Source organism: Scatophagus argus, chromosome 1, assembly GCF_020382885.2.
Source record: "Scatophagus argus isolate fScaArg1 chromosome 1, fScaArg1.pri, whole genome shotgun sequence".
In the NCBI taxonomy this organism is placed as follows: domain Eukaryota; kingdom Metazoa; phylum Chordata; class Actinopteri; family Scatophagidae; genus Scatophagus; species Scatophagus argus.
Genome location: NC_058493.1, coordinates 17,413,529 through 17,437,924, shown reverse-complemented (window position 1 = coordinate 17,437,924; position 24,396 = coordinate 17,413,529). Strand labels below are relative to the sequence as shown.

General features: G+C 41.2%; 2 protein-coding genes across 7 annotated transcripts in view; both read right to left on the bottom strand.

The window, feature by feature from the left end:
- Positions 1-226: 226 nt before the first annotated feature.
- On the bottom strand, positions 227-18,958 carry trim66 (tripartite motif containing 66). Of its 5 annotated transcripts, none has more exons than XM_046388074.1 (18): positions 18,746-18,958; positions 15,147-15,366; positions 14,161-14,374; positions 11,943-12,072; positions 11,499-11,615; positions 11,183-11,297; positions 10,763-10,909; positions 9,890-10,007; positions 8,946-9,781; positions 6,786-6,992; positions 5,234-5,363; positions 5,065-5,137; positions 4,801-4,987; positions 3,407-4,272; positions 3,170-3,287; positions 2,878-2,952; positions 1,932-2,084; positions 227-1,782 (listed from the first exon to the last, which is right to left on the bottom strand). In XM_046388074.1, the coding sequence occupies exons 2-18, from the start codon at positions 15,153-15,155 to the stop codon at positions 1,546-1,548; spliced, it is 3,732 nt and encodes a 1,243-aa protein (XP_046244030.1). In that variant the 5' UTR covers positions 15,156-15,366; positions 18,746-18,958; the 3' UTR covers positions 227-1,545. The 5 variants fall into 5 exon arrangements, with proteins under 5 accessions (XP_046244030.1, XP_046244037.1, XP_046244057.1 ...); XM_046388081.1 differs by lacking the exon at positions 18,746-18,958 and adding an exon at positions 16,713-17,279; XM_046388101.1 differs by lacking the exon at positions 18,746-18,958 and adding an exon at positions 16,765-17,279.
- A 1,651-nt stretch (positions 18,959-20,609) lies between these two features.
- Positions 20,610-24,396, bottom strand: part of dennd2b (DENN domain containing 2B) — a 43,997-nt gene continuing 40,210 nt past the window's right edge. For both annotated transcript variants that reach the window (XM_046388020.1, XM_046388013.1), the window contains exons 17-20: positions 23,671-23,782; positions 22,091-22,330; positions 21,728-21,814; positions 20,610-21,095 (exon numbers count right to left, since the gene is read on the bottom strand). In XM_046388020.1, coding sequence (XP_046243976.1) covers positions 21,061-21,095; positions 21,728-21,814; positions 22,091-22,330; positions 23,671-23,782 — 474 coding nt within the window. In that variant the 3' untranslated portion in view covers positions 20,610-21,060. The remainder of the gene's footprint in view (positions 21,096-21,727; positions 21,815-22,090; positions 22,331-23,670; positions 23,783-24,396) is intronic.

Genomic DNA, 24,396 nt, shown 5'->3' with positions numbered 1-24,396 from the left:
ATAAGATTATTTATATGATCGCTATTGTAGCTTTTCAGAGAGAATCTGGAAAGCAGTCCAACTATAAATGGCTGCAATGCATACTGAGTGCTAATTTCATACAGTAAATAAACATTCACAGTGCTGCAAATGTACTTTAGAGGACTCGTTTCCACTTTCTGTCTTTAACGTACCATGATTAATATTGGCAGATGGGAAAGAATGAAAAAAATACATTCTCTCTTAAATGCATTTTATTGATAGCAATATATGTGCATTTATCATTGACTGTTACAGTAAAAAAAAAGAAGAAGAAAGAAATTGTCCTGAAACAGTGACAGTAACTATACTTTATCAATCTCTCCTCATACAATAGGAAATTTTACATCTATTGATTTCAAATGAAGCAACATTACATATACTGCATATTCACTAATCTTGACAGGGATGAAGGTGTGCACAGACAGTAACTTTGCGCAGTAATTACTCTAAATGTCAAGTAAAATCTATGTTAAACTGCACGAAGCAAGTAAAGAATATTTAAAAACAGGAAATACTCTACAACAGAAATGTTCCATAAAACTTCTCTCTCAACTGTGTGGCTCTACAAATATCATGGACCCTTATATAATCACCAATACTGAATGATCTATACCTTACACTCTTATTAAGCCTGAGATATATTTTTTTTTTAACATTTGCTGAAACACTAGCGAGACAGAAAGGTTACATAAAGTCATACAAATTTAATTTATGGTTAAATGTAAATTTAAAATGTTCTTAGATCTGGACATTAAATCCTGTAACAATCATGAAAATGCTTTGTTGACACTGGTTATATCGTGCCCTCAGTCACTTACATTCAGTACTGTATTCTGAGCAAAAAAGACAAAAGCAATGAAATTCACTGCTACTTTAAAACATAGACACATAATCATATCTCATAATCAAACCTATGATAATTGCCTGCAATAATTTAGTAATTAAAATGACAAATATAGCAAAATAAAGTTCTATACAGTCACACATGTATAAATATGTAAGTATTTATGAATATCGTAAATACACCAATATCCAAGTTTCAAAGTGCTGTGTATATTCAGAGCTATATTCACAAAAAAATCCACTTAATAAATATGCAAACCGAGATTAATTAACATCCAACTACAGCATTCCCATCATACAATACAGCATGTAACATCAGGAGGGCTCAGTGTAAATACAGTCAGTCATTTCAGGATCAAATCATCACCAGCCAAAATATGTGATACTGTGATGCGGTAACAAACGCAGCATCATCTCATGACTATAACTCATTTTAAGGCTGCAGAAGCAACCCAACAATTTGTGTCTGACTCATCATGAAACAGAGACTTTTTTTTTTTTTGTCATTTTTACTCCCCCTCTGATCGGCAAAACTGTGATCAGCTAATGTTCAGCTGTCAACGGATGAGAGCACTGTGAAATTATTGCAAGCCACAAAAAAGGGCTACTTTCAGATCACAGAAAACAGTGTAATTACACACAAATACAGCATATTTGTGTCCATGGCTCCACTCCATCTGGTTAGAAGTGATGTCTCCTGGATTTGAGAGAGTTTCTCCTCTTCCTCTTCCTGTGGCACTGCTCCCTCCTCTCCGGCCAAGGAAAACCACCCTCAGTGGTTCTGTAGGCCTCATCGTACTCATCGCTATCAGAGTCCGCCTCAGGTGCAGGGAAAACTCTATCTGGGAAAACTTCTTTCAGCTTAGAGATGAAGAACGCCTCGAGGCTGCGGCCTGCTTGGGCCACCTCAGAGTCAGGCTACGATCAAAAGGAGAGAGAGAGAGAGGACTGCTGGTAAAGTTCTGACTGATGATGATTATATTTATCATTTAAACTAGGACTAACAGCCATGATAAGACAAACTGTGCACTGGATAAACACATGCAAGATATCAGTTTTTAACTCACATAATTAAACTTTGCACAGTTGCGGAACATGAGATAGACATCTGCCACGAACTGGTCTGGTGAGTTATACTGGCAGCTGTTCCTCTTGTTGAGTTTGGCCCTGATCAAGGACAGGTCCATGGGCCTCTTAATGATCTGGTAATAATGACGAGCCTGCATGAAAAAGCAGTGACATTTAAGACTACTTCATATCAAACCTTGCAGTCACTTTAGTTCACCGTGGCTCTTTCTGCAATGAGACTGCACCAAGTGACTGCATTATGTATCATAGTGACAAATAGGGCACACTTGTGTGTACATGCTTAAACAAAAGAAATGCTTGTATAAACTGTAGAGTCTTGATGGTGTCTTAGATTAACTACAGCAGCAAATTTAAGTGCACTGGACTCCAGAGGAGGTAAACCAAGGTATAAATAAGTACTTTGTGGAGTTTTCAACTACAAACAGCATTATTGTGCAAAGTTTGTATGAGTTGGTCCCCTTCGTTTGTATCTCACCACACGCTCATAAGGATGCACTTAAAGTAATCCTGATTTCTGCCCACCATTTAAAGCTATTCCACCGATCGATAGTGGCGGTAATGCAGCAAGAAATGCTGAAGAGCACCAGCAAAGGCAGAGAGGAAACTTCAGCTTTGCAAATGTTTAATGAAGAAGGGTGAGATTGTTATTTATTTAAGTGTTTATGATTCATTCACACACAGACAAACTGAGAAAAAGCTGGCCGACGCAAGTATCTCAGTGTTTATAGTACCGGTACATGCTAATTTGTGACAGTCCCTAGAAGACTGTTTTTAAAACTGAGAGAATGAAACAATGAGATAAGAGTGAGGGGGAGGGGGGGGGGGCATTTAAAAACATCACAGTACCGTAAATGAAAAAGATGAAACATGAAAACGAGTTGGCCTTTACTGTAAGTGGACAGTGAGAAAAGGGTGATGACTCACAAGTGGACTGACGGGCTCGTGAAAGGGAGCACTCAGGATGTTAGTGAGGATCAGAAGAGTCAGCCGCTCACATTTCTAAAACAGCCAACCAAACATGGAGGACAATCGTTAGAAATGCAGGAAAAGGAATCACCACCATAATAATTATAAGTACTACTTCTCCATTTTTGTCTTATTTTCATTGAGTTACTTTATTCAGTTTATCTTACTTTTTATTGTTATTCCATTGGGTTAATAAAGTTCTGTCTTATTTTGTCTTATTATTACAAAGGCAGCTGATTAAAGGACCTACTCTCTGGTCACAAGCAGGCAGTCCATGTGACGATGTTTGTTCTCCAGGGTCTTTCTCACAGTCGTACACAACCTCTGGTTGCACAACATCTCTGCACAGGCTGCACAGCCAGTCGCCTCTGAACGGGATGAGAACCAGCATCAGGTTAAGAATAACAGCTCCAAATTATTCTATTCTGTTGACAGGATCATGTTGAATATACCGTATAAATTTCAGGTGACAGTATAAGAAACTTACGAGGGGAACCTTAGCAGAGATGGGACATGGCAAGACAGATGAAAGACTTTTGGACAGCGGTCACAGCACAGCAAGTCCCCTCCAATCAGACACACAGCACAGAAGTCCTCACTCTCCATCTCCGCATGGTCCTGGTCAGGCTGGACTTCCTCTGTGCCTCTTTGAGTGACAGGGTTTGCAATCAGAAGCGGCCTCTGACCAGGACCAATGTGGGACTCCTCTTCCAGGTCAGAGCGAAGGGGCTGTGGCTCGTCTGTTGTCAGTTCAGGTTCGGATTCGACATCGAGCTCAGACTCCACAGAGCCTTGAGAGTCTTGAGGTTGATCAGATACAGCGTCAGAATCAGTCTCTGCCTGAAAACCAGGGTCATAGTCAGGCTGGACGTCTGACTCCGTTTCAGCGTTGCCTGATTCCGCATCAGCATCCAGCCCTTGGCCGTCCTCTGATCCTGCACCTGCGTCTGATTCTGGGTCTGCTTCATATTCAAGACTTGGATCTGAATCCTCTGGAATATCAGTTTCAGCGCAGAGTCCCATCTCTCCCGTGCCTGCTGATTTCTCCTCAGCCAGACATTCAAGCTCGGCCTCAGAGGAAGACTCAGCCCAAGAAACACATACGTCTTCTTCTGAGGCTGACCTGGGATCAGAATCAGAGTCCAGATCCGGTGCAGGGTAACTCTGTGCCAAATATTTAGAATCAATGGATGGCAGCACGGAGGCTTTATGAACACTGATTCTCCCTCGACTGTCAAACTTGCTGACGGTGGCGTGCGTGGTAGGCTGATTACAGTCCTGACGCTCATATGCATATGGTGGCGCAGTGAGCGAGCGGGTGGTCCTTGTGGTCTCGGAGCCTCCGGGTATCCCCTATGTTTACAACACAGAGCAGAACAGAAGAAGTCTTACACTGCTGAATTAAACATAATTTTAACAGCATGTTTACAAAAATCTCTAGAGATTTGTATGATGTATTAAATGAAATATTAATTAGTAGCTATAATTTCGACAGCACAAACTAATGTAGATTATGTATAAGGCATGAAACCCAAGGGTACCTTTTTTTATTGTACATGGTCTAATTTTCCCTCCTAGGTGCAATGCAATGTTTTTATACCAAAAACATTGCATTGCACAATACCAAAACAACATTTTTTGACACCTTACTGAATCCAAAGTTCTCAAATGTTAAATATTGTCTAAACACAAGCAGCCACACGAGAGCTCTGTCCGACCGTCACACTCTAAAACGATTAAGTAAGCCCTATATTATTATTATTATTATCATAATTGTCATCATATAGAAACAATGACTGTGACCATAAAAAGAGCTTTCATAGATGTTTTGTAATCTGACTGTTCTGATTTTATCATCTGAAAGCAAAGAATGACAAATACTTGAGCTGTCGCATCACGCCAGGTTTTCTGCTGCGGGAGGGTTTCACTCCGCTCCGTCCCACTGGCGGGTAAAGGGTCGCTCTGCCTCCGTCCATGTGGGGGGAGCTGAGACACAAGTATTTTAAGACGCTCCAAGCAAACCACTGGAACCCTGGGCCTTCCCGAGTCCTTCTGAACATCTGTGTTACTGCAGAAGCAAGAGACTAAATAATCAGAACTATATCTTATCGTCACGATGTGTTTGACTTGACAGCTATTACACACCTGTTGTGGCCGTTTCCCGACACCTTGTATTTCTCTTTGGCATCGTGGTCATTTACAACAGTAAAAGAATGATCTAAAAAAAGAAGAAGATGGTATTCACACATTCTCCTGCATTCTGTTTATTTAAGGATATGCTTATAATCACATGGTAAGGTGATGTTTTCAGCACCTGGCTCTGTCTTATAGGACACTAGAGGAGACCGGAGGCCTCTGGAGGGCGCCGTGTCCGGTGAAGTTTCTTTGACAACACAAAGCACCCCATCTGAAGCTCTCCTCTGTCTGGGATCCACACTGGCACACTGACAACAAAACAAACTCCGCGTGAAACATTTCTACAACACAAGAAAAACAACCTTGCACATGCAACTTGATCATGACGCTGTTATTTGTTCAAAATTTTTTCTTGTCAAAATCTTCAGATCAACTGGCAACAGACTGGTCAGCAGTGTACTATACTTTAGTATTTCCATCTATTGCCAATACTAACAAATAAAATATGATAATACTAGCGATTAAGTTAAAACTTTATTGATCACTGAGGGGAAATTCACAAACTACCCATCCAATAAATTATATTAAGTAGTTAAAACACCTTTACCAGCTTCAGTATTAAAATGATGAACACATTAAAGTACCAGTAATCATAATTCAAGAGTATAAATTATTCTGAAATGTGCCATTCTGCATAATGAGTACCTTTACTTTTGATACTTTATTTTGATTCTAACACTTTTTTACTTTTACTTAAGTAAAAATATTTTTTACTTTTGATCACTTCTTCCACCTCTGTCAGTCAGAAATGGAAGTTTGTTATGCTAGCGGCGGCTAAGGTAGCCTTGAGCCGCTAGCCTCAAGCAAAGATAAGCAGCGGGCTGCAGGGGTATGGAGAGCTCGTTTATTTCTCACAGCACACCTCCAAACTTTTTTCATTCTCTAAACTGTAGTCTTCAGCCCCAAGTGACGCTGACACCACCTGAGGCGATTTATCAGCAGCGCCCTCTGGAGCTTAAAAAAGCTTTTCAGACATAAGCAGCCGCGCACTCAGAGACCTGCTAACAGACTTGTGTACATATGGCTCTATTAACATGGATAAGAAGACCTTGTGATGCTCCAGGAAAAATGAAATGGTTCTTCAATTTCATGAAACAAGGCTACTGCCTGCCTTTCAACAACTGCCATTTTTCAGGCAATTTAAAACTGACTACCCTGGTCTAGATCAGAGTCGAGATAGTGACTGGATAAGTCAGTGTCAGGAAACTAATCAGCAACTAATTTCATAACTAATCAACTGCTCAGTCGAAGAAATATATCAGCCATTCTCTGACATCAGCTCCTCAGTTGTGGCCTCGTTGTATGTGACTGTAAACTGAATCTCTTTGGGTTTTGGAGTGCTCATTAAGTAATCTCAAAAACATGACTTCTGGGCTCAGCAAAACTCTGTTGAATATTATTCATTATTTTCTGACATTTTATAGACCAAAGGATTAACTGAATAATCGAGAAAATAATCTGCACACCAAGCAACAATGAAAATAATAGCTGGAGTGCTAAAACTGAGTTATTTTACAGTGGAACTGTTTATGACATGTTGTTACTATTCCTTTGCATCAATGGAATTCATATGTGAAAAGGGCACATCACCGCAGTGATCATCTCTATCCAATCTGACAGCCGACCTTCATTTCCTGCCCATGTGTGATTATATTCTGACGCAGGGTTACCTTATTTGCAGCTACTGCTTCGAGGCCGCGAGTGCATCCTGTGGGTCTTTCAGAGTAAACGCTGGTGGATGGGGCTGCCAGTTCTGCTGGGATGCTCTGGGAGCGTCTATTCCTCCTCGTGCACACTAAACTAGGGCTGAGCCTGCTGCTCTGCACATCGGATACACATTCACGGGCTGTCACTGACACCTCCAGGGATGTGGATCTCTGTCAGAGACACAAACATACAAAACTAAGCACAGTTTCAAGCTATGTCACATGCACAGACAACCCTGTTCATGCTATTAGCAACAGAAAGGAGAGGAAACGACTGGGATGTGTGCAACCTTGAGTGTCACACAGGCACACGCACATTCAGAGCCTATTATATGATATATTCAGAACAACTCAATCATTAAACATGCTAAACGGCCCACACAGCTGCACATATTAATGTTATTGTACAAGCAATGAAAGGTTTGGTTACAACACCAATTATCATATGCAAATTTATTATCAGGGCTGCAATGTGGTGCTTTGATTAAACCTGAGCAGCTAATCACGTTCTCTCTCACTCTTTTATATCACAATTTAACTAATGCAAGTGTCCTGAAAAGCTCCTTCTCTGTTTCTCAGCTGTGCACTCAGTTAATGTAAGCAGGAGGGCTGACAACTCTTTTAACACCAGGTTCTTTAAACATGTTCCTTTTTTCTTTTTTTAGTGCACCAGCATGCATATTCAGGCCAGACTGCCATCGAGCACGCGCTCCTTAAGCATCATGCGATTAAAACACTTACCTGATCCATGCCCCCTGAGAGAGGTATGCAGGATTCAGACTGTGGAGGAAAATAGGCTATAATCCTTCTCTCTGGAACGATGGGGGTGTGTGTGGGAATTTATCTCAGGGAGCAAACCAGAACTGAAATCAAACTGGCAGCTCCCTCTATTCCCTTAGTGACTCATTAATGACAGGTTAAGTACATAAATGACTGCACCCAAGTGGTTTTATGTCGTTTTTCAGATGCTGTGACTTGAAAATGCAAATATAATACATCTTTATGGTCGTACTGCACCCCTAGTGTGCACCCTGAGAGGTGATTAAGTGACTGCTCAAACCTCTGGCATCAAGTTTGATTATGAGGAACAATTCTCTTCTGGATTTGGGATGCATTGCTAAGAGGAGCACAGCTTTAATTGTCAGAGCAGCTCTTTGTTTTCCTGTCATCCTTTCTTCATAAAAGCAGGAACTCGTTTCTGTTGCGCCATCTGTTTTCGAGCTTGTTGTCAACTGTGGAAAGTTATCGGTCTGGCATTAAAATAAAGCGCTCATTGAGTTTCAGTCATTTACAGATATTAATTAGAATTGAGTACAGCCTCAAATTCAACACTCCCTTACACTTCAACATTTCAGAAATATACAGCAACCATTTAATGTATACAACATTTTCCTACCAGTTTTGATTTGAATAAACTATATGATAAAATTGCTAAATTAGGGTTTGTTGCCTTTTGTCTTTTGTTCGTTGTGCTTGTGTGGATACGATTGAATGCCTTGTGTTTTACAGGAAATAGCTTTAACTTTGGCCGATAACTTGTGGTTTTTGAGGTGTGGTTTACCAAATGCTGAAGTTTGTTTGGGGACACAGAAACTCTGTGAGACCATGTGTGAAAAGACAAACTGAAAACCGACGTGCATAAAATCCCACCGCATGCCTTACTTTGATCTCGCAGTAGCTGTAAACAAATTCACCAAAATTTCAAATGATGTATACACAACTATGTTGCTTTGTTATAAAAAAATTACTTTATGAAACTGATTCCAATAATTTCGTAGCATTATTAACTAATACTTATTGCTGTCAGTGTTGACATGTAGCCTAAAATGTTTTACAGGCTACACTTTAATGCAAAGATAGCCCTTATTTTAAGAGAAATATGTTATGAATGTAATATGTAATACATCCTTCAGTGTCCAACTACAATTACTCATGCAGTTTATATGCAGTTTAACCTTATGGTTAGATCGACAACAAGCTCATGAATGAACCGTGAATGCATTTTTGTTGATTTCTAGACTTAGTTCATGATGGTAATGATTTAATGCTCAGCAGAGTTTCCTGTAGAGAATATATTTTTGTGATAAAATGAAATATTTGTAATTTAAATGTTAATGCTCTCACCCTGCCGTCTCTGTCTCGGTCTCTGAGCATCAGTGCAGGTCTGGTCCTCTGGTGCTCTTTTCTCAGCTCTGCTGCAGAACAAAGGTGGAGCTGCTGCTGTTGTTGGACAGGATTCGGCTCGCTGCTGTCCTGCTGCTGCAACTCCTCATGCAGTAGCTCTCTGTTTTCAGCCGCCACCATTGTTTGTCCACAAGCCTCCTCTACCCTGTATCTATCCTCCCAGATCTCTTCACTCATCACATTTCTGTCTACAGCTGTGTGGCTGAGATCCCGCTGCAGAGTTGCGCTGGTCAACAGTTTTGCCTGACACGGGCCTGGCCTGCTACGGTCTGCGCTTGGCTGAGTCTGGCTGTCAGGAAGAACTTCTCTCTGGTGTTGGTGATAGAGATAAGATTTTGTTTCAGACTGTGGCTGACAGGCAGCCGCTTGTGGCTGAGATGTTGATCCTCGACTGCAGTTGAGCTGGATGGGACCCATAATCTGGACAGGTGATGAAGGGGGAGGACACTGCAATGAGCTGTCTGAGTCCCAGCACCTCTGGAGCTGCTGGCTCTGGTGCAAGGAGGCTGAGATAAGGGCAGGCTGAACACAGCTGGAGTTACAAAGAGTGGCTTCTATCTGGCTTTTCTCCATACTGGACAGATCTGGCTGAGAGGGAATACCATGCAAGCAACACATCTGGGGCTCACAGCAGGCCTGGTACCCACAGCCTGGCTCTCGTCCTCTGTGACACACAGAAGGCAGAGCTAAGCAGGTGATGGGCTGAGGCCTGAGAACACTGGAGCATGCCAAGCCCTGAGGATAAGTGCAGTGTCCACCTTCAACAGTCAGCTGGCCTGCAGAACATCAAGATTCAGAGCTCTGTTCAGTATATTTTATCACATGGCATGCAAATAATAATATTATTACTAAACTCAAATGTGTTTCAACTACAGTCACTTTACCTAAAGAGGAAATCTGCTTTGTCCAGTAACTGGCATCCCAGTCGAATTTGATCTTGACAGGACTCCAGGAGTCTGAGTGGAGTGACGACTCAACCAGTTGCTGCATCTGCAGTGAAATCTGAAAGCAGAATGTATATTCTTTATATACAAAATACATGAAGCGAACCCCTGCTGTCATCACTGGTTTCCAACAACGTCAATGATTTGTAATATTACAAATGGCAAAGGTATGTGCAAAAGACACCAGCAGATAATTCTAAAAGAGCAATAATTTTTTGTTTGAAATCCAAACTGCTGGGTGATTTGATTGAGTCCGACATGATGAGACATGACTGAGACTTCACCATGACCAGTGAAAATCTGATTTTAAGAGGCAGAGCCTATGAGCATGATTTGCGACCTCACAAACAGTTTGGAAGCCAATCAGGATCCAATATTCAGCGTACACAAGTGTAATGCGGAAACCTTCAGTGCACATACGCTGGGAATGGACAACAAAGTAAAAATATTTAAGTAAAAATATTTGCATTTGCATTCTGGAATTTTAAAGGAGAGAAAGAGATTCTTCAAAAAACTTTTTGTCCCTTAATGGGATCAAGCCCCCAAAACACTGAATCTTACATGTCCAACATAACACTTAAACTTGCTTACTAGCAACTATTTGCTGTAACAGAGCTCCTCCGGAAACACAGAGGATGCTGTATGACTGTTTTCACAAGCAGAGTGGTGCTTCCTGTGAATGTTAAACTTGATACAAGTAATCAGTTTCACTTTAAATACAGTGAAGATTCAAACTAAAAAAAAAAAAATGTTGCTGTTACTGTTCTGCTTCCTATTCACGGTGGACATCTGTTGAACATCACATCAGCGTACCAGAGTCCTGCTGAAGAGGACCGGGCCTCTGCAGTGGTGGGTCATAGCCCAGGTGATGAACTTCTGAACGTGGTCCAGCTGGCCACATAGCTCGATTGCCCCCTGCAGCTGGTCCTCCAGACGCTGCTGGAAGTCCTCTGAGATTTTCTATAAGGAAAACCCATCAAAATGGATCCAGTTACGTGTAATAATCACTGGTACACATAGGATCATGACTGGACTGTACGCTGAATCAATGGCTCTTTGCTTGGACGGATGCAGTTCATGAGGAGTTGGCTAAAGCAGCTTTGACAGATTATCTTGGGTCCTCGTTTGCTTACTTTCAGGACTGATTACATCATGGCTGTTAGTGATTCCTAGCATGTAGATTCACGCCTGGCTGAATGATAAGAAGGAAAGAAAAAGAGAGAAAGTAATTACCTCCAGTTGCTCTATTAATAGGTTGGCTCGTTTGTTAAGCTCGTTCATCATAATCATCTTTGCCATTTTAATCTGGTTCTCTGCCTTCCTGTGTGCAATCTTTACTCCGTGAAGTCTACGAAGGCAGAAAGGAGAAAATATATGCCTCAGTCCTGGCAGAAAAGTTCCAAATGCAGAAGAAGAAGAAAGCAGCATTTCAGACACTAATTTATTCATTGGCTTGCTATATTTTACAGCATTAAATTATTGACCATTTGTGGCACACGTTGCTCAGACTTGGGACTGTGATTATGATTCTGTGTGAGGCGACACCAACCTGTCCTCTATCTGTTTTGCATTGTTCTCCAATGCAGACCTCCTTTCCTCCACCTGCACCATCAGGCTCTGAAACAGCCACTGCTGATCCTGAAGGGCCTTGCCGATCTGCACCACCCTGAACACATGAGAGATCACAACATCCACTAGGCAGAAAGTTCGCTAATTTATTCTTTGGGTATGAAAAACACCAGAATTAAATTTGTTTCCCCTGGGGGCAAGACATTATGCAGGTGACCTTAGACGAAACTACTGTACCGAAACACCACAGAAAACAAAAGCGTATGAATACTTAATAGGTATTAGGTGGGCCAAGGATAGTGTATGCAGATACAGATGATAAAAGTGACAAGGCAGTTAAAGCGAGGTGTTGCTCAGAGGAAGTTTTTAACCCGCGGTTAGCCCTTCTGTGCAGTGTCCTTGTGCGCTGTATCTGCGGACTGACCTGTGGTTTTTGTGGGAGGACAGGTGACAGCTGCTACAGCACAGAAGGTCACATGATTCACAAAACAGTTCCAAGGGCTCCTGTCTATGAGAGTGGCACATGAGGAGGGAACAAGGATACGACCCCGGGCCTAGAAGACAGAAGGAGGGAGACGAGAGAAGGGAGAGTGGGGAGAGAGTGTGGGGCATTAGCAACAGACAAGCAATTCACTCCCACAGCTAGAGAAGGACTATCACTGTGTGCAAACACAAACACCAACAGTGACTGACTTCCTGATATGGAGTTTGATGAACATGAACATAAACATTATCAAACGATCAGGCAACGTGACAATTTCAAATTTATTTTACAGCAATCACATTTTTTGATTTGAAGTTCTTGGGTTGACAGTTTTTATTTCAGTTCTTGTTTCGGTGCTTGGAAGGCAGGTGCAAGCTCGCAGTGGCCGAAGCATCTCGCTGATGAGTCATTTAGGTTGTGGGACTTTTGTCACTGTGTTGTTAGTTTCATAAAATAAACTGGATTTCACTTTCAGAGCGCAAAAGTTGAAATGTTTCTTCTACTGACTGGTAGTCTGAATGTAAAAACAACAGGTTGTGCTTTTATGTGTGATGTTTTATGCTAACTGTACTTTGGTCAACAAATAGTCCAGTACATTTTGACACTTTGTTTAATTGTACCAATTCATCAATCACAATATATGGCATTTATTAATGAGCTGTTGAGTTTTGGTACCTCCAACCCCTAAGCTAGCTAAGCTAAGCTAACTAGCTGCTAACACTTAACTCCATATTTACTGTACATATGTGACAGTGGGATCAGTTTTCTTATCTGCCACTCAGCTAGAAATGAAATAAGGAATATTTACCTGAATGTCAAATCACAGTCATATCAATCGTTCTCTCTGCTGACTGGGGTTTGAACCTCACCTGCTTAAGTAAATTCCCATTTCTGCTATTTTGATTGTATTGATGATGGCTTATAGCTGAAAAGCATTTGCTTTTCCTCCCATAAAAAAATAACAAGACTGTTAATCTTTAAGTTGGAGTCTTCCTTATCCATGCACCTGTTACTGTTGCTGTACATTATTCTACTTCTCACTTTATTGCATTGTTGGTCTGCATGGCTCTTTTGACGATGCGGAGACACCATAATTTTAGGGCTTCTGGGCCTTCTTTTTGAAAATGACTACGGTGCCAGAAAGAAAAAAGTCTATAGCACAGAAGGTCTAATCTGTAATCAATATATTTAAATTGATGTAATTCTTCTTATACTGATGTAATTCTTCATTATATAAGCAGCCTGTGTGTTTAAAAGCAAATTGTGTTGTTACATTAGCATGCAACACTCAGGCAGACTTAGCTCGACGCTTTGAAAGGAAAGCAACAAACCAAATACGTCAAATAGGCAGCAAGGCTGCAATAAGGCCTGCAACGAGTGTGCTGAGCGACAAAGATGTGAGTACTTCATTGCTGTTCAGTCAACCACACATACGAATAAAAATGATTTCACACATTTCTAAAGAGGTCACTGTAGAAACTGTTGGCCCACAGAATGTTTATCTAACAATAGCTGGATGAGGTTAATGAAGGCAGCCCTACTGCTTTCTGCTCCCCCCCCATCCCCCACCCCCCGTCTGCACTGCACATCATCACATATCTCTGTGGTAGCAAGCTGAGCACCGCCCCTATGTGCATCAACCTGATCTGACTGACCACATCCTGTCTGTCAGCGCAGTCACACAAATTTTCTCACAAGTACACTTAGCCAACGCCAATACTCCCACATCACAATAAAGGTGTTTAGGATACACTGTTTATGATTTGACAACTCATGCAATGCACACCTGCAAAAGCAGCTGGGAACAAAGCTTCCAGGCACACTTGAGGGTCTTTAAATAGCAGCACACTAATATTAGCCAAAATGAAATCATACGAGCACTTTGGAATCTGGGTCACGTGTTAAAGAGAGGTGCAATAAAACACAACCATCTCCAGGAACTATTATCAGCCATTGCCACTGCCATGCATTATTCATTGCAAAGGTTTCTACTGAGACATGATTAACAAACAAACAGAGCACAGGAGGGAAAATAAAGAAGCCAAAACAGGCTTTCAGATGACAGAGAGAGAGGCAGACTGTGTAGCTCCTGTAATAACAGTATGTCCTACTGGCCTGGAAAATGGAGGCAACAAACAGAGACATGTAAATATCCTGCCTTGTCCAGTCGGAGGCAGGGAGCTGGAGCCTCTCTGGTGCAGGTCAGGACGCTGGGCGGCACTGGGCCTCTGCTGTGGGTGCAAGTCTGTGTACTGGGAAGTCGTGGGAGCTCTCTGATGCTGATGCAAATCTGTGCACTGGTAACAAAGCCACTTGTTGCAGAGCGTACACAGACTCTGTGCAAGTGTCGGCTCTGGACACTCTGAACAGCTCTGAAATGGACACACACACATTTAAAACATACAGTAGTACAGAATTGTACAGAGTACACACTCTCTCACTCACACATACACACAAACACACACACACACACACACAGGTCCGGGTGATAAAAAAACGAGGTCGCATATGCCACAAGCGTTTGTGTCACTGCTTTACTTTGAGCGAAAATCACACTTTAAAGACTTGCTATTTATTCTCATGTCTGCAAACGCCTTAGAGACTTTCCTTAGAGTACGAGTGAAACTAAACATGTACTAAAACATTTCTTGCATACTGGCATTTCAGCATTGATTTTATGTATGTATGTAAACATGAAAAGGAAAGACAAAATCTGTTAAATATCATCAAAAACCCCTCGATTCCAGTGTTTGCATGGGATTTTGTTAAATAATAAGAAGAAGAGCATGAACACTGTTTGACTGAAAACTGTTTTATTAATATTAATCCCTGTGGGGAAATTCATCCTCTGCAGATGACACTTTGTATATCGGGATCAAATCCAGTTTCAAATCCCTACTGCTTGTCCAAATGGGTATTCCAACAAGTCTTTTAGGATGAGAAGAGAGAAACACAAACATAGGAAGCATGCCAACTCTTCAAAGACAGGCTCCTAAAGCCCTAAAGGGATTCAATCAGAGGATCAACACTGCAAACTCAGAAACTGCTGCACAAAAAAGAAACAGCCTCCTACTTCTAACTGCATCAGAAAAGAAGAATTTGGTCAAATCAACACAGGACACAATGCTGAAGCAAACAGCTTACCTTCTCCATTTCAGTGCTTTGAGAGTGCTGCTGTTGCCGTCTCGGTGGCAGGGTGAGCAGAAGAGCACGAGCAGCCTGACGCCTGAGCAGCACTGAGGCTTCTACCTGAGGCAGGAAGCAGTGCGCACCGAGAGGTGGCCCCAGAGGAGATGGCTTACATGACAGCCTCACTGTGCTCTCTCCTCCCCCAGTTCATCCATGTGTAGGGCCCCCCTCAATGCTGCAGAGCAGAGAAGTGTCACATTCAAATTCATCCCCTGCTTGCTGCTGCAGCCCCCAAAAAGAGTGAAAATCTAATCCTTTTTCTTAAATAAGCCTGTGCATAATAATTGGGAATTAGGGAGATAAGATAATTATTTTTTGTAGGGCAAAGTATCCCCGGAAGCTGTTTCCAAAATGGAGGAAAAAGACCAAGTGACCTACAATGAGGAAGGAGGGAGAAATTGTACTGTAAGCAACTTTTAGTTCTGTGGAGCAGCCAGTGTGAGGCAGGATTAGGTGATGTAGTCAGGTTGGGTAGGACTATGTCAGGCCAGGCTGGGATGCACCGGCTGTGGCCTTTTTCATTTTGTCAGCACGAGGAAGGGACAGGTCCCAGTGGAGCTACATGCTAACGTAGCATACCAAAACCGGGTCAGGCTCTGATGAGCTCCAGATGGGATGAGGATACACTGCTGCATTTCCCTCTAATACTGTGAAGTGAGAGGAAAGAAAATGAGGTAACCGCAGATGAAGAAGTAGAAAATTCAGACATAGAGGGGATAACACTTCGACAATGCTACTGTAGATCAACAAAAGAAACAGCTGCATGACAATATGAAAGTTGAAAAAGGGAACTGTGGAGGAGGAAAGCAACAGAAACTTAAAACAAACACTCCCCATGTAATGTAGCCCAGCATTAAACTGCTGTCACATGTGGAAGATGTGAGCAAGTCTGCCTAACAACAACCCCTGCAGCCTGACCTACAAATCTGACAACTTTCTCATCCTTGGGTGCTTCAGCGGGGAGCTCAGAGCAATCCCATTCCCCATTGTGCTCTCAAAGACCCAATTTGAAACACAATTAGTCGTACTACACCCTAACTCTCCTTCACTTGGCTCTGTAGCATTTTCAAACCGTGCATTTGCTTTAACTGCCACGTCTTTATTTTTCAAACTGAAACTTCCCGCCAGCTTCCCTCACACTGCTAAGGCCAGATACACAAGCCATCTCAAGAGATGTCACCATAATAGAAACCTGCACAGTGATCTCTCCCTTGAAAGCACCCCTCTATTAACACTGGAGTGATGAGATCAGAGAGAAAGCAGGATTATCTTCATCCACTCTTAAATTATTATGCCCTTCTTTACTATTTCTGTCCTCGTTTCGCTTACTCCCTGTTCAGCGAGGAAAGCCATCAGCACGAGAGAAACACCTTTACTTGCCTTCTGTTCAGAAAATGCAAATAAATCCCTTAAAACTCTACTGCACAACTACATGTAAAAAAATAAAAACAAACAAAAACAAAACTATTTAAATAATCTGAGAGAGCCCACTGTCAGAGTTCTCCTTGGTTAAAAAATCACCTTCCATTGCTGCAGTTTAACAAAGAAACAAGATTCTTCAAAGATATTGAACTGCTACAGCTGGGGGTTTCTCACCACGTGCTTCACTTCCTGTTTGTTTGAACCTTTCTTTAAAATGACCCTCATTACTAAGCGCCAATAACAAATTTATGGCCACTAGGGGGCAGAAGAGGTTAAAAAAACTGTCAGGCTAACAGCTTTGATATATTATTTTTACTAGTTATTTTTTTTTATTAGAGTTATTAGTTTAGTTATTACAGTTAACTTGGTGATAAAATAATATACTTGGTCCTACAGCTACAAGCAGCTGAAACTAGTTAGAAAATAGCATTAAACAAATATGGATGCTTCTGTATGATCTACATAAGCAAATGAGCACATAAGCACAAACGTACACTCGCCAAATCTTTACGGTTTTTGTCTAAAGGGGCTGCAAAAATCAATACAAAATGGAAGTACCTTATTGATGCAAAAAATAAACTGATTGTACTGATTAAAGCAGCTTGAAGTTGAATATTGCATTTAATTTACAGCAGCACAGTCTAAACCGTAGTCTCAAATGTTTAAAATTTGTGCAAAAAATAAAAACTGTTTATATAAAAATTTATTTTCAAAAACAAAGAAATACACTATAGTGCAATTTTGTGAGTCAGACTGCAATGTACAAAATTCAGCAACACAATAACAGCTGTATGGCTCTGAGGACACTGAGGAAATGCCATCTATTGTTTCTGCAAATTTACGGGTTTTTAATGACTTTGAGAGGATTTACATTCTCCAATTGTGGTGGGTTGTGAATTCTGGATTCTGAAGATCTTTAAATGTGACAGTTTGAGGCAAAGATATTACTTAAAATCAAATCTAATTAAGGGACTACTTCAGAGACCTTCGGAAGACTGAAACAACATTTGGAGGGAGTTGTAAATTTACAGAATATATAAAAACTAATTGCTGAATATTTAAAGGCTTTTTAGTGCCTACTCAAACATTTCATCGGCGGGCATAGTAGCACTTGGAGAAGTATTTCTAAAATCCTTGTTACGGCCCTGTTGCAGCCAAAATTCATGAGAATATCTAAGACGTCATTCTGTTTACACAGCATAAAATAAAAACTGTGACTGCCAAAAGATTCTTGATTTAGATACAGAATCTCTCCCGCAAAACCTAAATGAAAATTAAATCTGATTTCTTGCCCGCTGTACACTTTCTTCTACTTGTAGGGAGCTTAAAATGGAGATTCAAATTCACATTACACATGCCTGCTGAGGTTCATCTGATTTTACAGTTTGTGGCATCATATTTGTCATAGGCCACCTTTGTAACATCACTACAAACAATACCTCCTTGTTTGAAAACTACCATTAAGTATAAGCAGACCACTATAGTTTTGCGTTTTTGTGTGTTATTATTTACTGCCTGAAGCTGTGGGAACTGGGGATTTCCATTGAATTTCCTTATGGCAGGTGACACGTTTGGCTACCTGCTCCATCTGTTCATGAACGCGTCAGCCTGACAGCACTTCATCAACGCGTCCTCGCTCAGTAACAACAAGCAAGACAGTCAAACTGCAGAGGACCTGCCCCCGCATCCTCAGCCTGCCTCTGCATTAGCAGCCTCGCCTCCAGCGCATCACTGAGCGTGATATTATTTTTTAGAAAGTGCGCATGAGATTACGCCCTTAACATGGCATCGTGGTGCAATCCACAACACAACAAGCGGGCGGCACGCAAACACAAAGTCAGCACACGGACAGTTTGGTGAACGGAGCATCCACAAACCGCGTCTGTGTGCGGATGAATTCCGCTCGTTAAGTGCGCAGCTCATGCAAAGCATCCTGTCAGGTAAACATGAGCGAGTGTGAGGATGTCAGCGCGCTGTTCTCAGTTCAGTGGAAACGAGGCTGCCGAGCAACTCAACTTCTGTCTGCCTGTCATATTCATGTCAGATGTGCTGTCTGTCCTAAACGACTGTGTGCGTCTTTTCTTTTCTTCTTCTTCTTCTTCCTTTTTTTTTTTTTTTTTTTTTTTGTTTACCTTGACCCGTGGTTGTCTTGAGTGTCGGTCTCCCCATCGGATGTCGCTCTTTAAACCGGCCAAAAAATTTTGGGGCTACCAAGTCTCGCACTTAATCGTGAGATTTTATTTTCGCTCTCATGCAATACTTCTGACGTTTCTCAAAGCTGTAGTGTGATTAAAGTTTAAAAGACTGGCATTACGGCAGCATCACTGCTGCCCCGCGATGGAGGAAGTATTCACATCCTTTACCTCAGTAAAAATAGCACAAACTACGCAGTCTAAATACATTTTAAGCATTAGGAGTTTTACTTGAGTAATCATGCACAAGTATTATCAGTACCATTACTATTTATTATCAGTACTTGACTATTAAAAGTAAACATGCAGCAGAACAACCCATCTCAGTGTAATATTTTTATATTTAACCTATATATTTTATGAGAGTATTGTTGGTTCTATGTAAGCTGCATATAAACGTGGTTAGTAAGCTGAATATTTTATAGTTTACGGTCAAGTATTTCAAGTACTTGACTTTCAAGTCCCACCCCAGTCAAACATGTACTTTCAGTTGAATGCTGGAGCGTCACTCTGTATGATGATGTATGTGCAAAGTCTGACACCATGAGGCTGAGCTCACATTCATCTGCTGAAACTCAGTGTTTTCACTGAAAATCAGATTTTTTTAAGAAGGTGGGGCCTACGAGCATGATTTGTGACATCACAAATACTTTGGGAACCAATCCTGGTCCAATAGTTGACTATTGGACCAGGATTGGTTCCCAAACAACTGTGATGTGGAAACTTGGAAGCCCCGGTGCGCGCACACACACACACACACACAGAGAAAGGATTTTATAGTGGAGCAGGAGACAAAATACACATAGATGTAAAATTATTCTGATAAAAAAAAAAAACAGGATACAAACATCTTTGGGCATATGAAAGCAGCAGCAGTAAAATACACCCAAATAACTGTACTCACTGAGTATTAGCCTCATGGTGCAGAATTATTCATGCATTAACCTGCAATAAGTATTTTAACTTAGCACGTGGTCCAGCATCAATCAGCCCAGTATACTGCATTACATTTGTAGCTCGGATCTTATGTGAATTCTTAAGCTGTCAGATCAATGCAATGGAGTAAAAGTACAAAATCTGAATGTAAAATATGCAAAATGTAAATAAAGTACGACTACCCCGAAATGTTTCATGGCTAATGGTTTAATAAACTTTCCTATCCTGTAAGATAAAAACAGTAATGTAAAGTGGGTGCTCGGCTTAATCCTAAACAGAGAACACATCATTTCTTTCACATCAAATGTCACCCTTAATTGCCTTAAAGGACACAAGCAGAGGAAAAGTAATGTGGCAGCCAGAATCAACAGTGAGCCTCTCACTTAGGAGAGCTAATAACAGCAAGGCACTGACAGCCGGCAGAGTGATGAGCACAGACGTAATAAGGTTACCAGCAGCATGTGCTAGCTGGTGCTAGACTAACCGTGCCTTTTGGGATCTTCTCCTAACGCACAGCTCAGGGGGAAGCTGTCGTTGAGATGTCACACGCAAAAAGAGGTGATTTTTATACTATCTGGCACACCGAGAATCGCATGTTTTCAATACTGACATCTGCGTGCTTGTCATGTACATGTGTATTGTTTTTATTTATATGGCCGATATGACAAGTTTCACACTCAGTTTCGTTCTGCGGGGTGAAGCAAAATAAGAACAATTTTATGACGGCGGCTGAGTTAAAATCATAGATTGACCTTTAACCAACAATTACCAAAAAATATTTAACATCTCATCCCGTCTCGTCTTCCTCCATTTATATACAAGTATATTATGAGTACATTCAATAGTGCACACTCAGGTGTCTGAAGCATTTTGACTATTGTATTTTTTTTATTAAAAGAGTGTAAAAGACTCCATGAAGAGTTACAATCACTTTCTTCATTGCCTTGATGCATGGTCTTACACTTCTTAAACAAAGGACAACACTGTCGTGAAATAATGCAAAATGGGAACATATGAACTGTACATCTATGCCCATGTCAAGTCACATGCACTCACACACTCTGATAGCACTCTTCACAAGCACACCTGGACATCAGTGGTTACTCTACGGCTCACTCGCTGTGTACCATCCTGCTATTGCTATCACATAAGGTACTATAAACATACACTGAAGAGTATCACAGCCAGCTTACAGTGAAATAATATGTACATGTTTACATAAAAAAAATACAGACAAAAGACAAGAAGTGAGAATCATCACAATGAAGAGACTTGGGATGTCAGGTCTTCTGTTGGCTGTATAGCTGGATGATATCTCCTCAGTTCTTTTTGTGGAGAAACTTCATTTTGCTTCCTGTAAACAGTTTTTAAAAAATCACCATCAAATCATGTAAAATGCACAGCATCAGAGATGTTAAATTCAGTTCAGGTTAGCAGACAGTATACGGGGATTACGCCTGAGATTACATAAAGTTTGGTCTGATTTGATCTGGACTCATCCATCTGCAGCCTGTACAGCAGATATGACTATCTGCTTACAGTAAGTGTGTGCCTTTGTGATAAAATCTTTAAAGATCCCCTCCAGGCATGTTTAAAGAAACGAAAAACCCTCCACTTTGAATAGTAATTTGTGTAAAAAGAGCCTTCTGGTCAGCATGCATCATTCTGAGGTGAAGAGAAGAAACAATAAGCCAAGTACATTTTTCACCGTACTATGAAGACTCATAGGAACTACAGTGATCTTTTTTTAACATGTCACATACTTATGAGTTAAATTCTGAGCAAAGCAAATGAGTAGCAGAAATTGAAAAAAGTTGGAAAAATCGGTGGGCATCTCCTGTTGTGATAACAAAGTGTCGTGTGTGATTTAATCTTGTTAGCAGTTAGCAGAGAAATATTTGAGATTTCCCTGCTCTTAAAATTGCTCAATGTTTTTTAAACTCCTGGAGTCTGAGTTTAGACTTGTGCGTCTGCTGCAGAACTCACCAAGGCCTTTCAGAAACTTGTTGACTCCACTCTGCTCTGTGTCTGGGAGCTCCTCCAGATACTGATCCACCCTCTGCTCAAACAAACCTGTCAACATGACAATACAAGAGATAGGAGAGAAAAAAACAAAAATGGGAATCATTGCAGTATGCCAGGAAGATACGATTACTTTTGGCTCCCAAGGAGCAAAGTGATGAAAAACATGCTGATGGTAACTTTCAGCCACTAGAGATCAGTGTTACTGCAGAGCCTCCTCCTGCACAGTCAGTATTAGAGTTAGTACAGGGGTGGAACTCCATAGGGACTTCAGGAGGAAAAAGGACATTCAAGGAAATAAATGATACTCAAAGATGGACAATCTACCTTTAGCCCGAGTCTTCCTCAGCTCCCGATCCTGAATGAACCCCGCAAACATCTGAGACTCCATGAAGACGCCCAGGAAACGACGGATGCTTTTAGATGCCACAGACTTGCGGAAGGCCTCTCTTTGGAAAACGCGCTCTCCACGCTCATTCTGAGTGATGAACAGGGAGTAATGGCCAATGGTCTCCAGGAAGAAGCGAATGAAGGCCTCTGACACCAAACTATTCAAGGAGTTGTATTCTGTAGACGCAAAGGAGACGCATTTAGTTCAATTATTCACACCCCTTGCATCGGTACTCATGATTAAGTCATAAAACAGACATGTCAGACAGTATGGCATGTCGACATTTTCCATGAGATAGTCAGATAGTTCGTAAAGTAGCCTGGAAGCAGCCAGGGTCACGTTAAAGCAGAAGATGTGGTTTGGCTCGACGCTCAGAGCCACATAAGTAATAAAATTTAGCCACAGCAATTGTTAACTGTGTGGAGATTCAGGGACATGTCCCTTAATGCTCGGTCAAATTAGTCTGAATCTAATTAACCACAAAATAAGAAATAATAATAATGTGGTTGCCTCTTTATTGGTGTTGTCAGTATGTCAAAAGTGTAAAACTCGACAAGAGCCATTGGAAACTCTGAGCAAGCTTACACAGACACAGATCTTCAAGGCTAGACAAAAGACTTACACCACGAACACTACATATGAAGGTTCAGAAGAAAACAGAATGAAAGAATTTGAACTGAAGTTGAAGGAACTCTGTAAATATCACAGAAAATCACTGGGAAAAACTGCACTTGCTTGCTGTTTTACATCACTGGTGGTGTTTGCTCTTTTCCTCTCATTCTGCTTGTTTGGTGGAACAAACGTTAGGTGTCATGGCCGACTAAAAGGACAAGGTACTTCAAGAAGAAGACATTCTTGATGTGTAGTAGTGTTGTGCAAGGGAAAGCTTAAACAGCAGGTTGTGCAAGCGTCTTGCTTTGGTTTGCACATTAGCCAGAACAGGTTGTGACTGACATGTGGCAGATGTAACACAATCATATGAAACAGTGTGCATCTCTTTGAAAAGGTAAAATAAGACTTTCACTGTCTCTTGAATTTCCATATTCTTGTTGTCTCTGTGAAGCAGTTTGCAAGTGTTGTTTTAGAAAGTGCTCTATAGACATATTATTGATCCCCTGAGATCAATAACCTTCCTAAAATGCAAATTCCCTTACTGAACCCAAGCCACCTGGTTGAACACCAGGAACAGTAACCACTAGACCACATGGGAAGTACCAAGAAACCAGGACAAAGATTAGAAGACGTCTGGAGGATGTCTGACTGTTCTGATATTTTTCCTCAAACCTGTACAACTTTTTATTCAGGATTTTTTCCTCTTCAAGTTCAAAGTGGTGCAGAAGGTTAGCTCACCGGAGCCTTTGTGACTCACTGTCATGAGTAGTCTTTACTGAGGAAATAGTCTCAAGTGATTTTCAGAGAAACAAAGACCGAACATGTCCTGCCACAGAGACGGTTGTGCTAATTAACAAGGCAAACATCTGTCTCGGTTGGGACAGATGATTCGTCACTTATTCACCTTCGTCTGACTCGCTGTCAGAGTCCTGATTGATGATGTCATTCCTCTGCTCCAGTGCTTGCTCAAGAGCGGCCTGAAGTTTCCGCGGCAACAGTGAGGCCTCATCATCCATCTATAAACAACCAAAAACACTGCAGTCACCAGTGATAAACAACAATGTTTGGAGAGTAAGTTTCAAAGGCTCAGACTTACAACAGGAGGACCGCATGTTTTACAACCCTGTTGAAAGCGAGACCGTGTTGTTTTTGAAAATCTTTCGAAAAATAAAAACAAAACAAAACCCAATCCTCCTCTCACAAATGAAAAGTTGAATTTTTGAAATAAAATCCATGCTCACACAGCTCAAAACATTCAAGGGTTTTACTGCTTGAGCCTTACTTGATCTGGTACGACGAGTAACTTATGACAGCTAATGTTTGCTGGCTTCAGTCAGAAAACGTCAGATAAATATTGCTGCTGTGTAACAAATATTGCTGAGACTTTATGTGGCTTCATGAAACTGCTGTTGTTACACTACATTTTCTCATGTCACAAATTAACATTTCAGTGGTTTTATCACAAAAATTAAATGAGAATTACATACATCATATATCATCTGAAGACGGTTTGAATACATTTGTTCCTTTTTTTAATTTTCCTGTATTTTTTTATTCTTGTTAGACAGAGGGATGAAATGCATCAAATGTCCCTGGCCGAGCTCATAAAGCGACTCAGGAAAATCTCTGG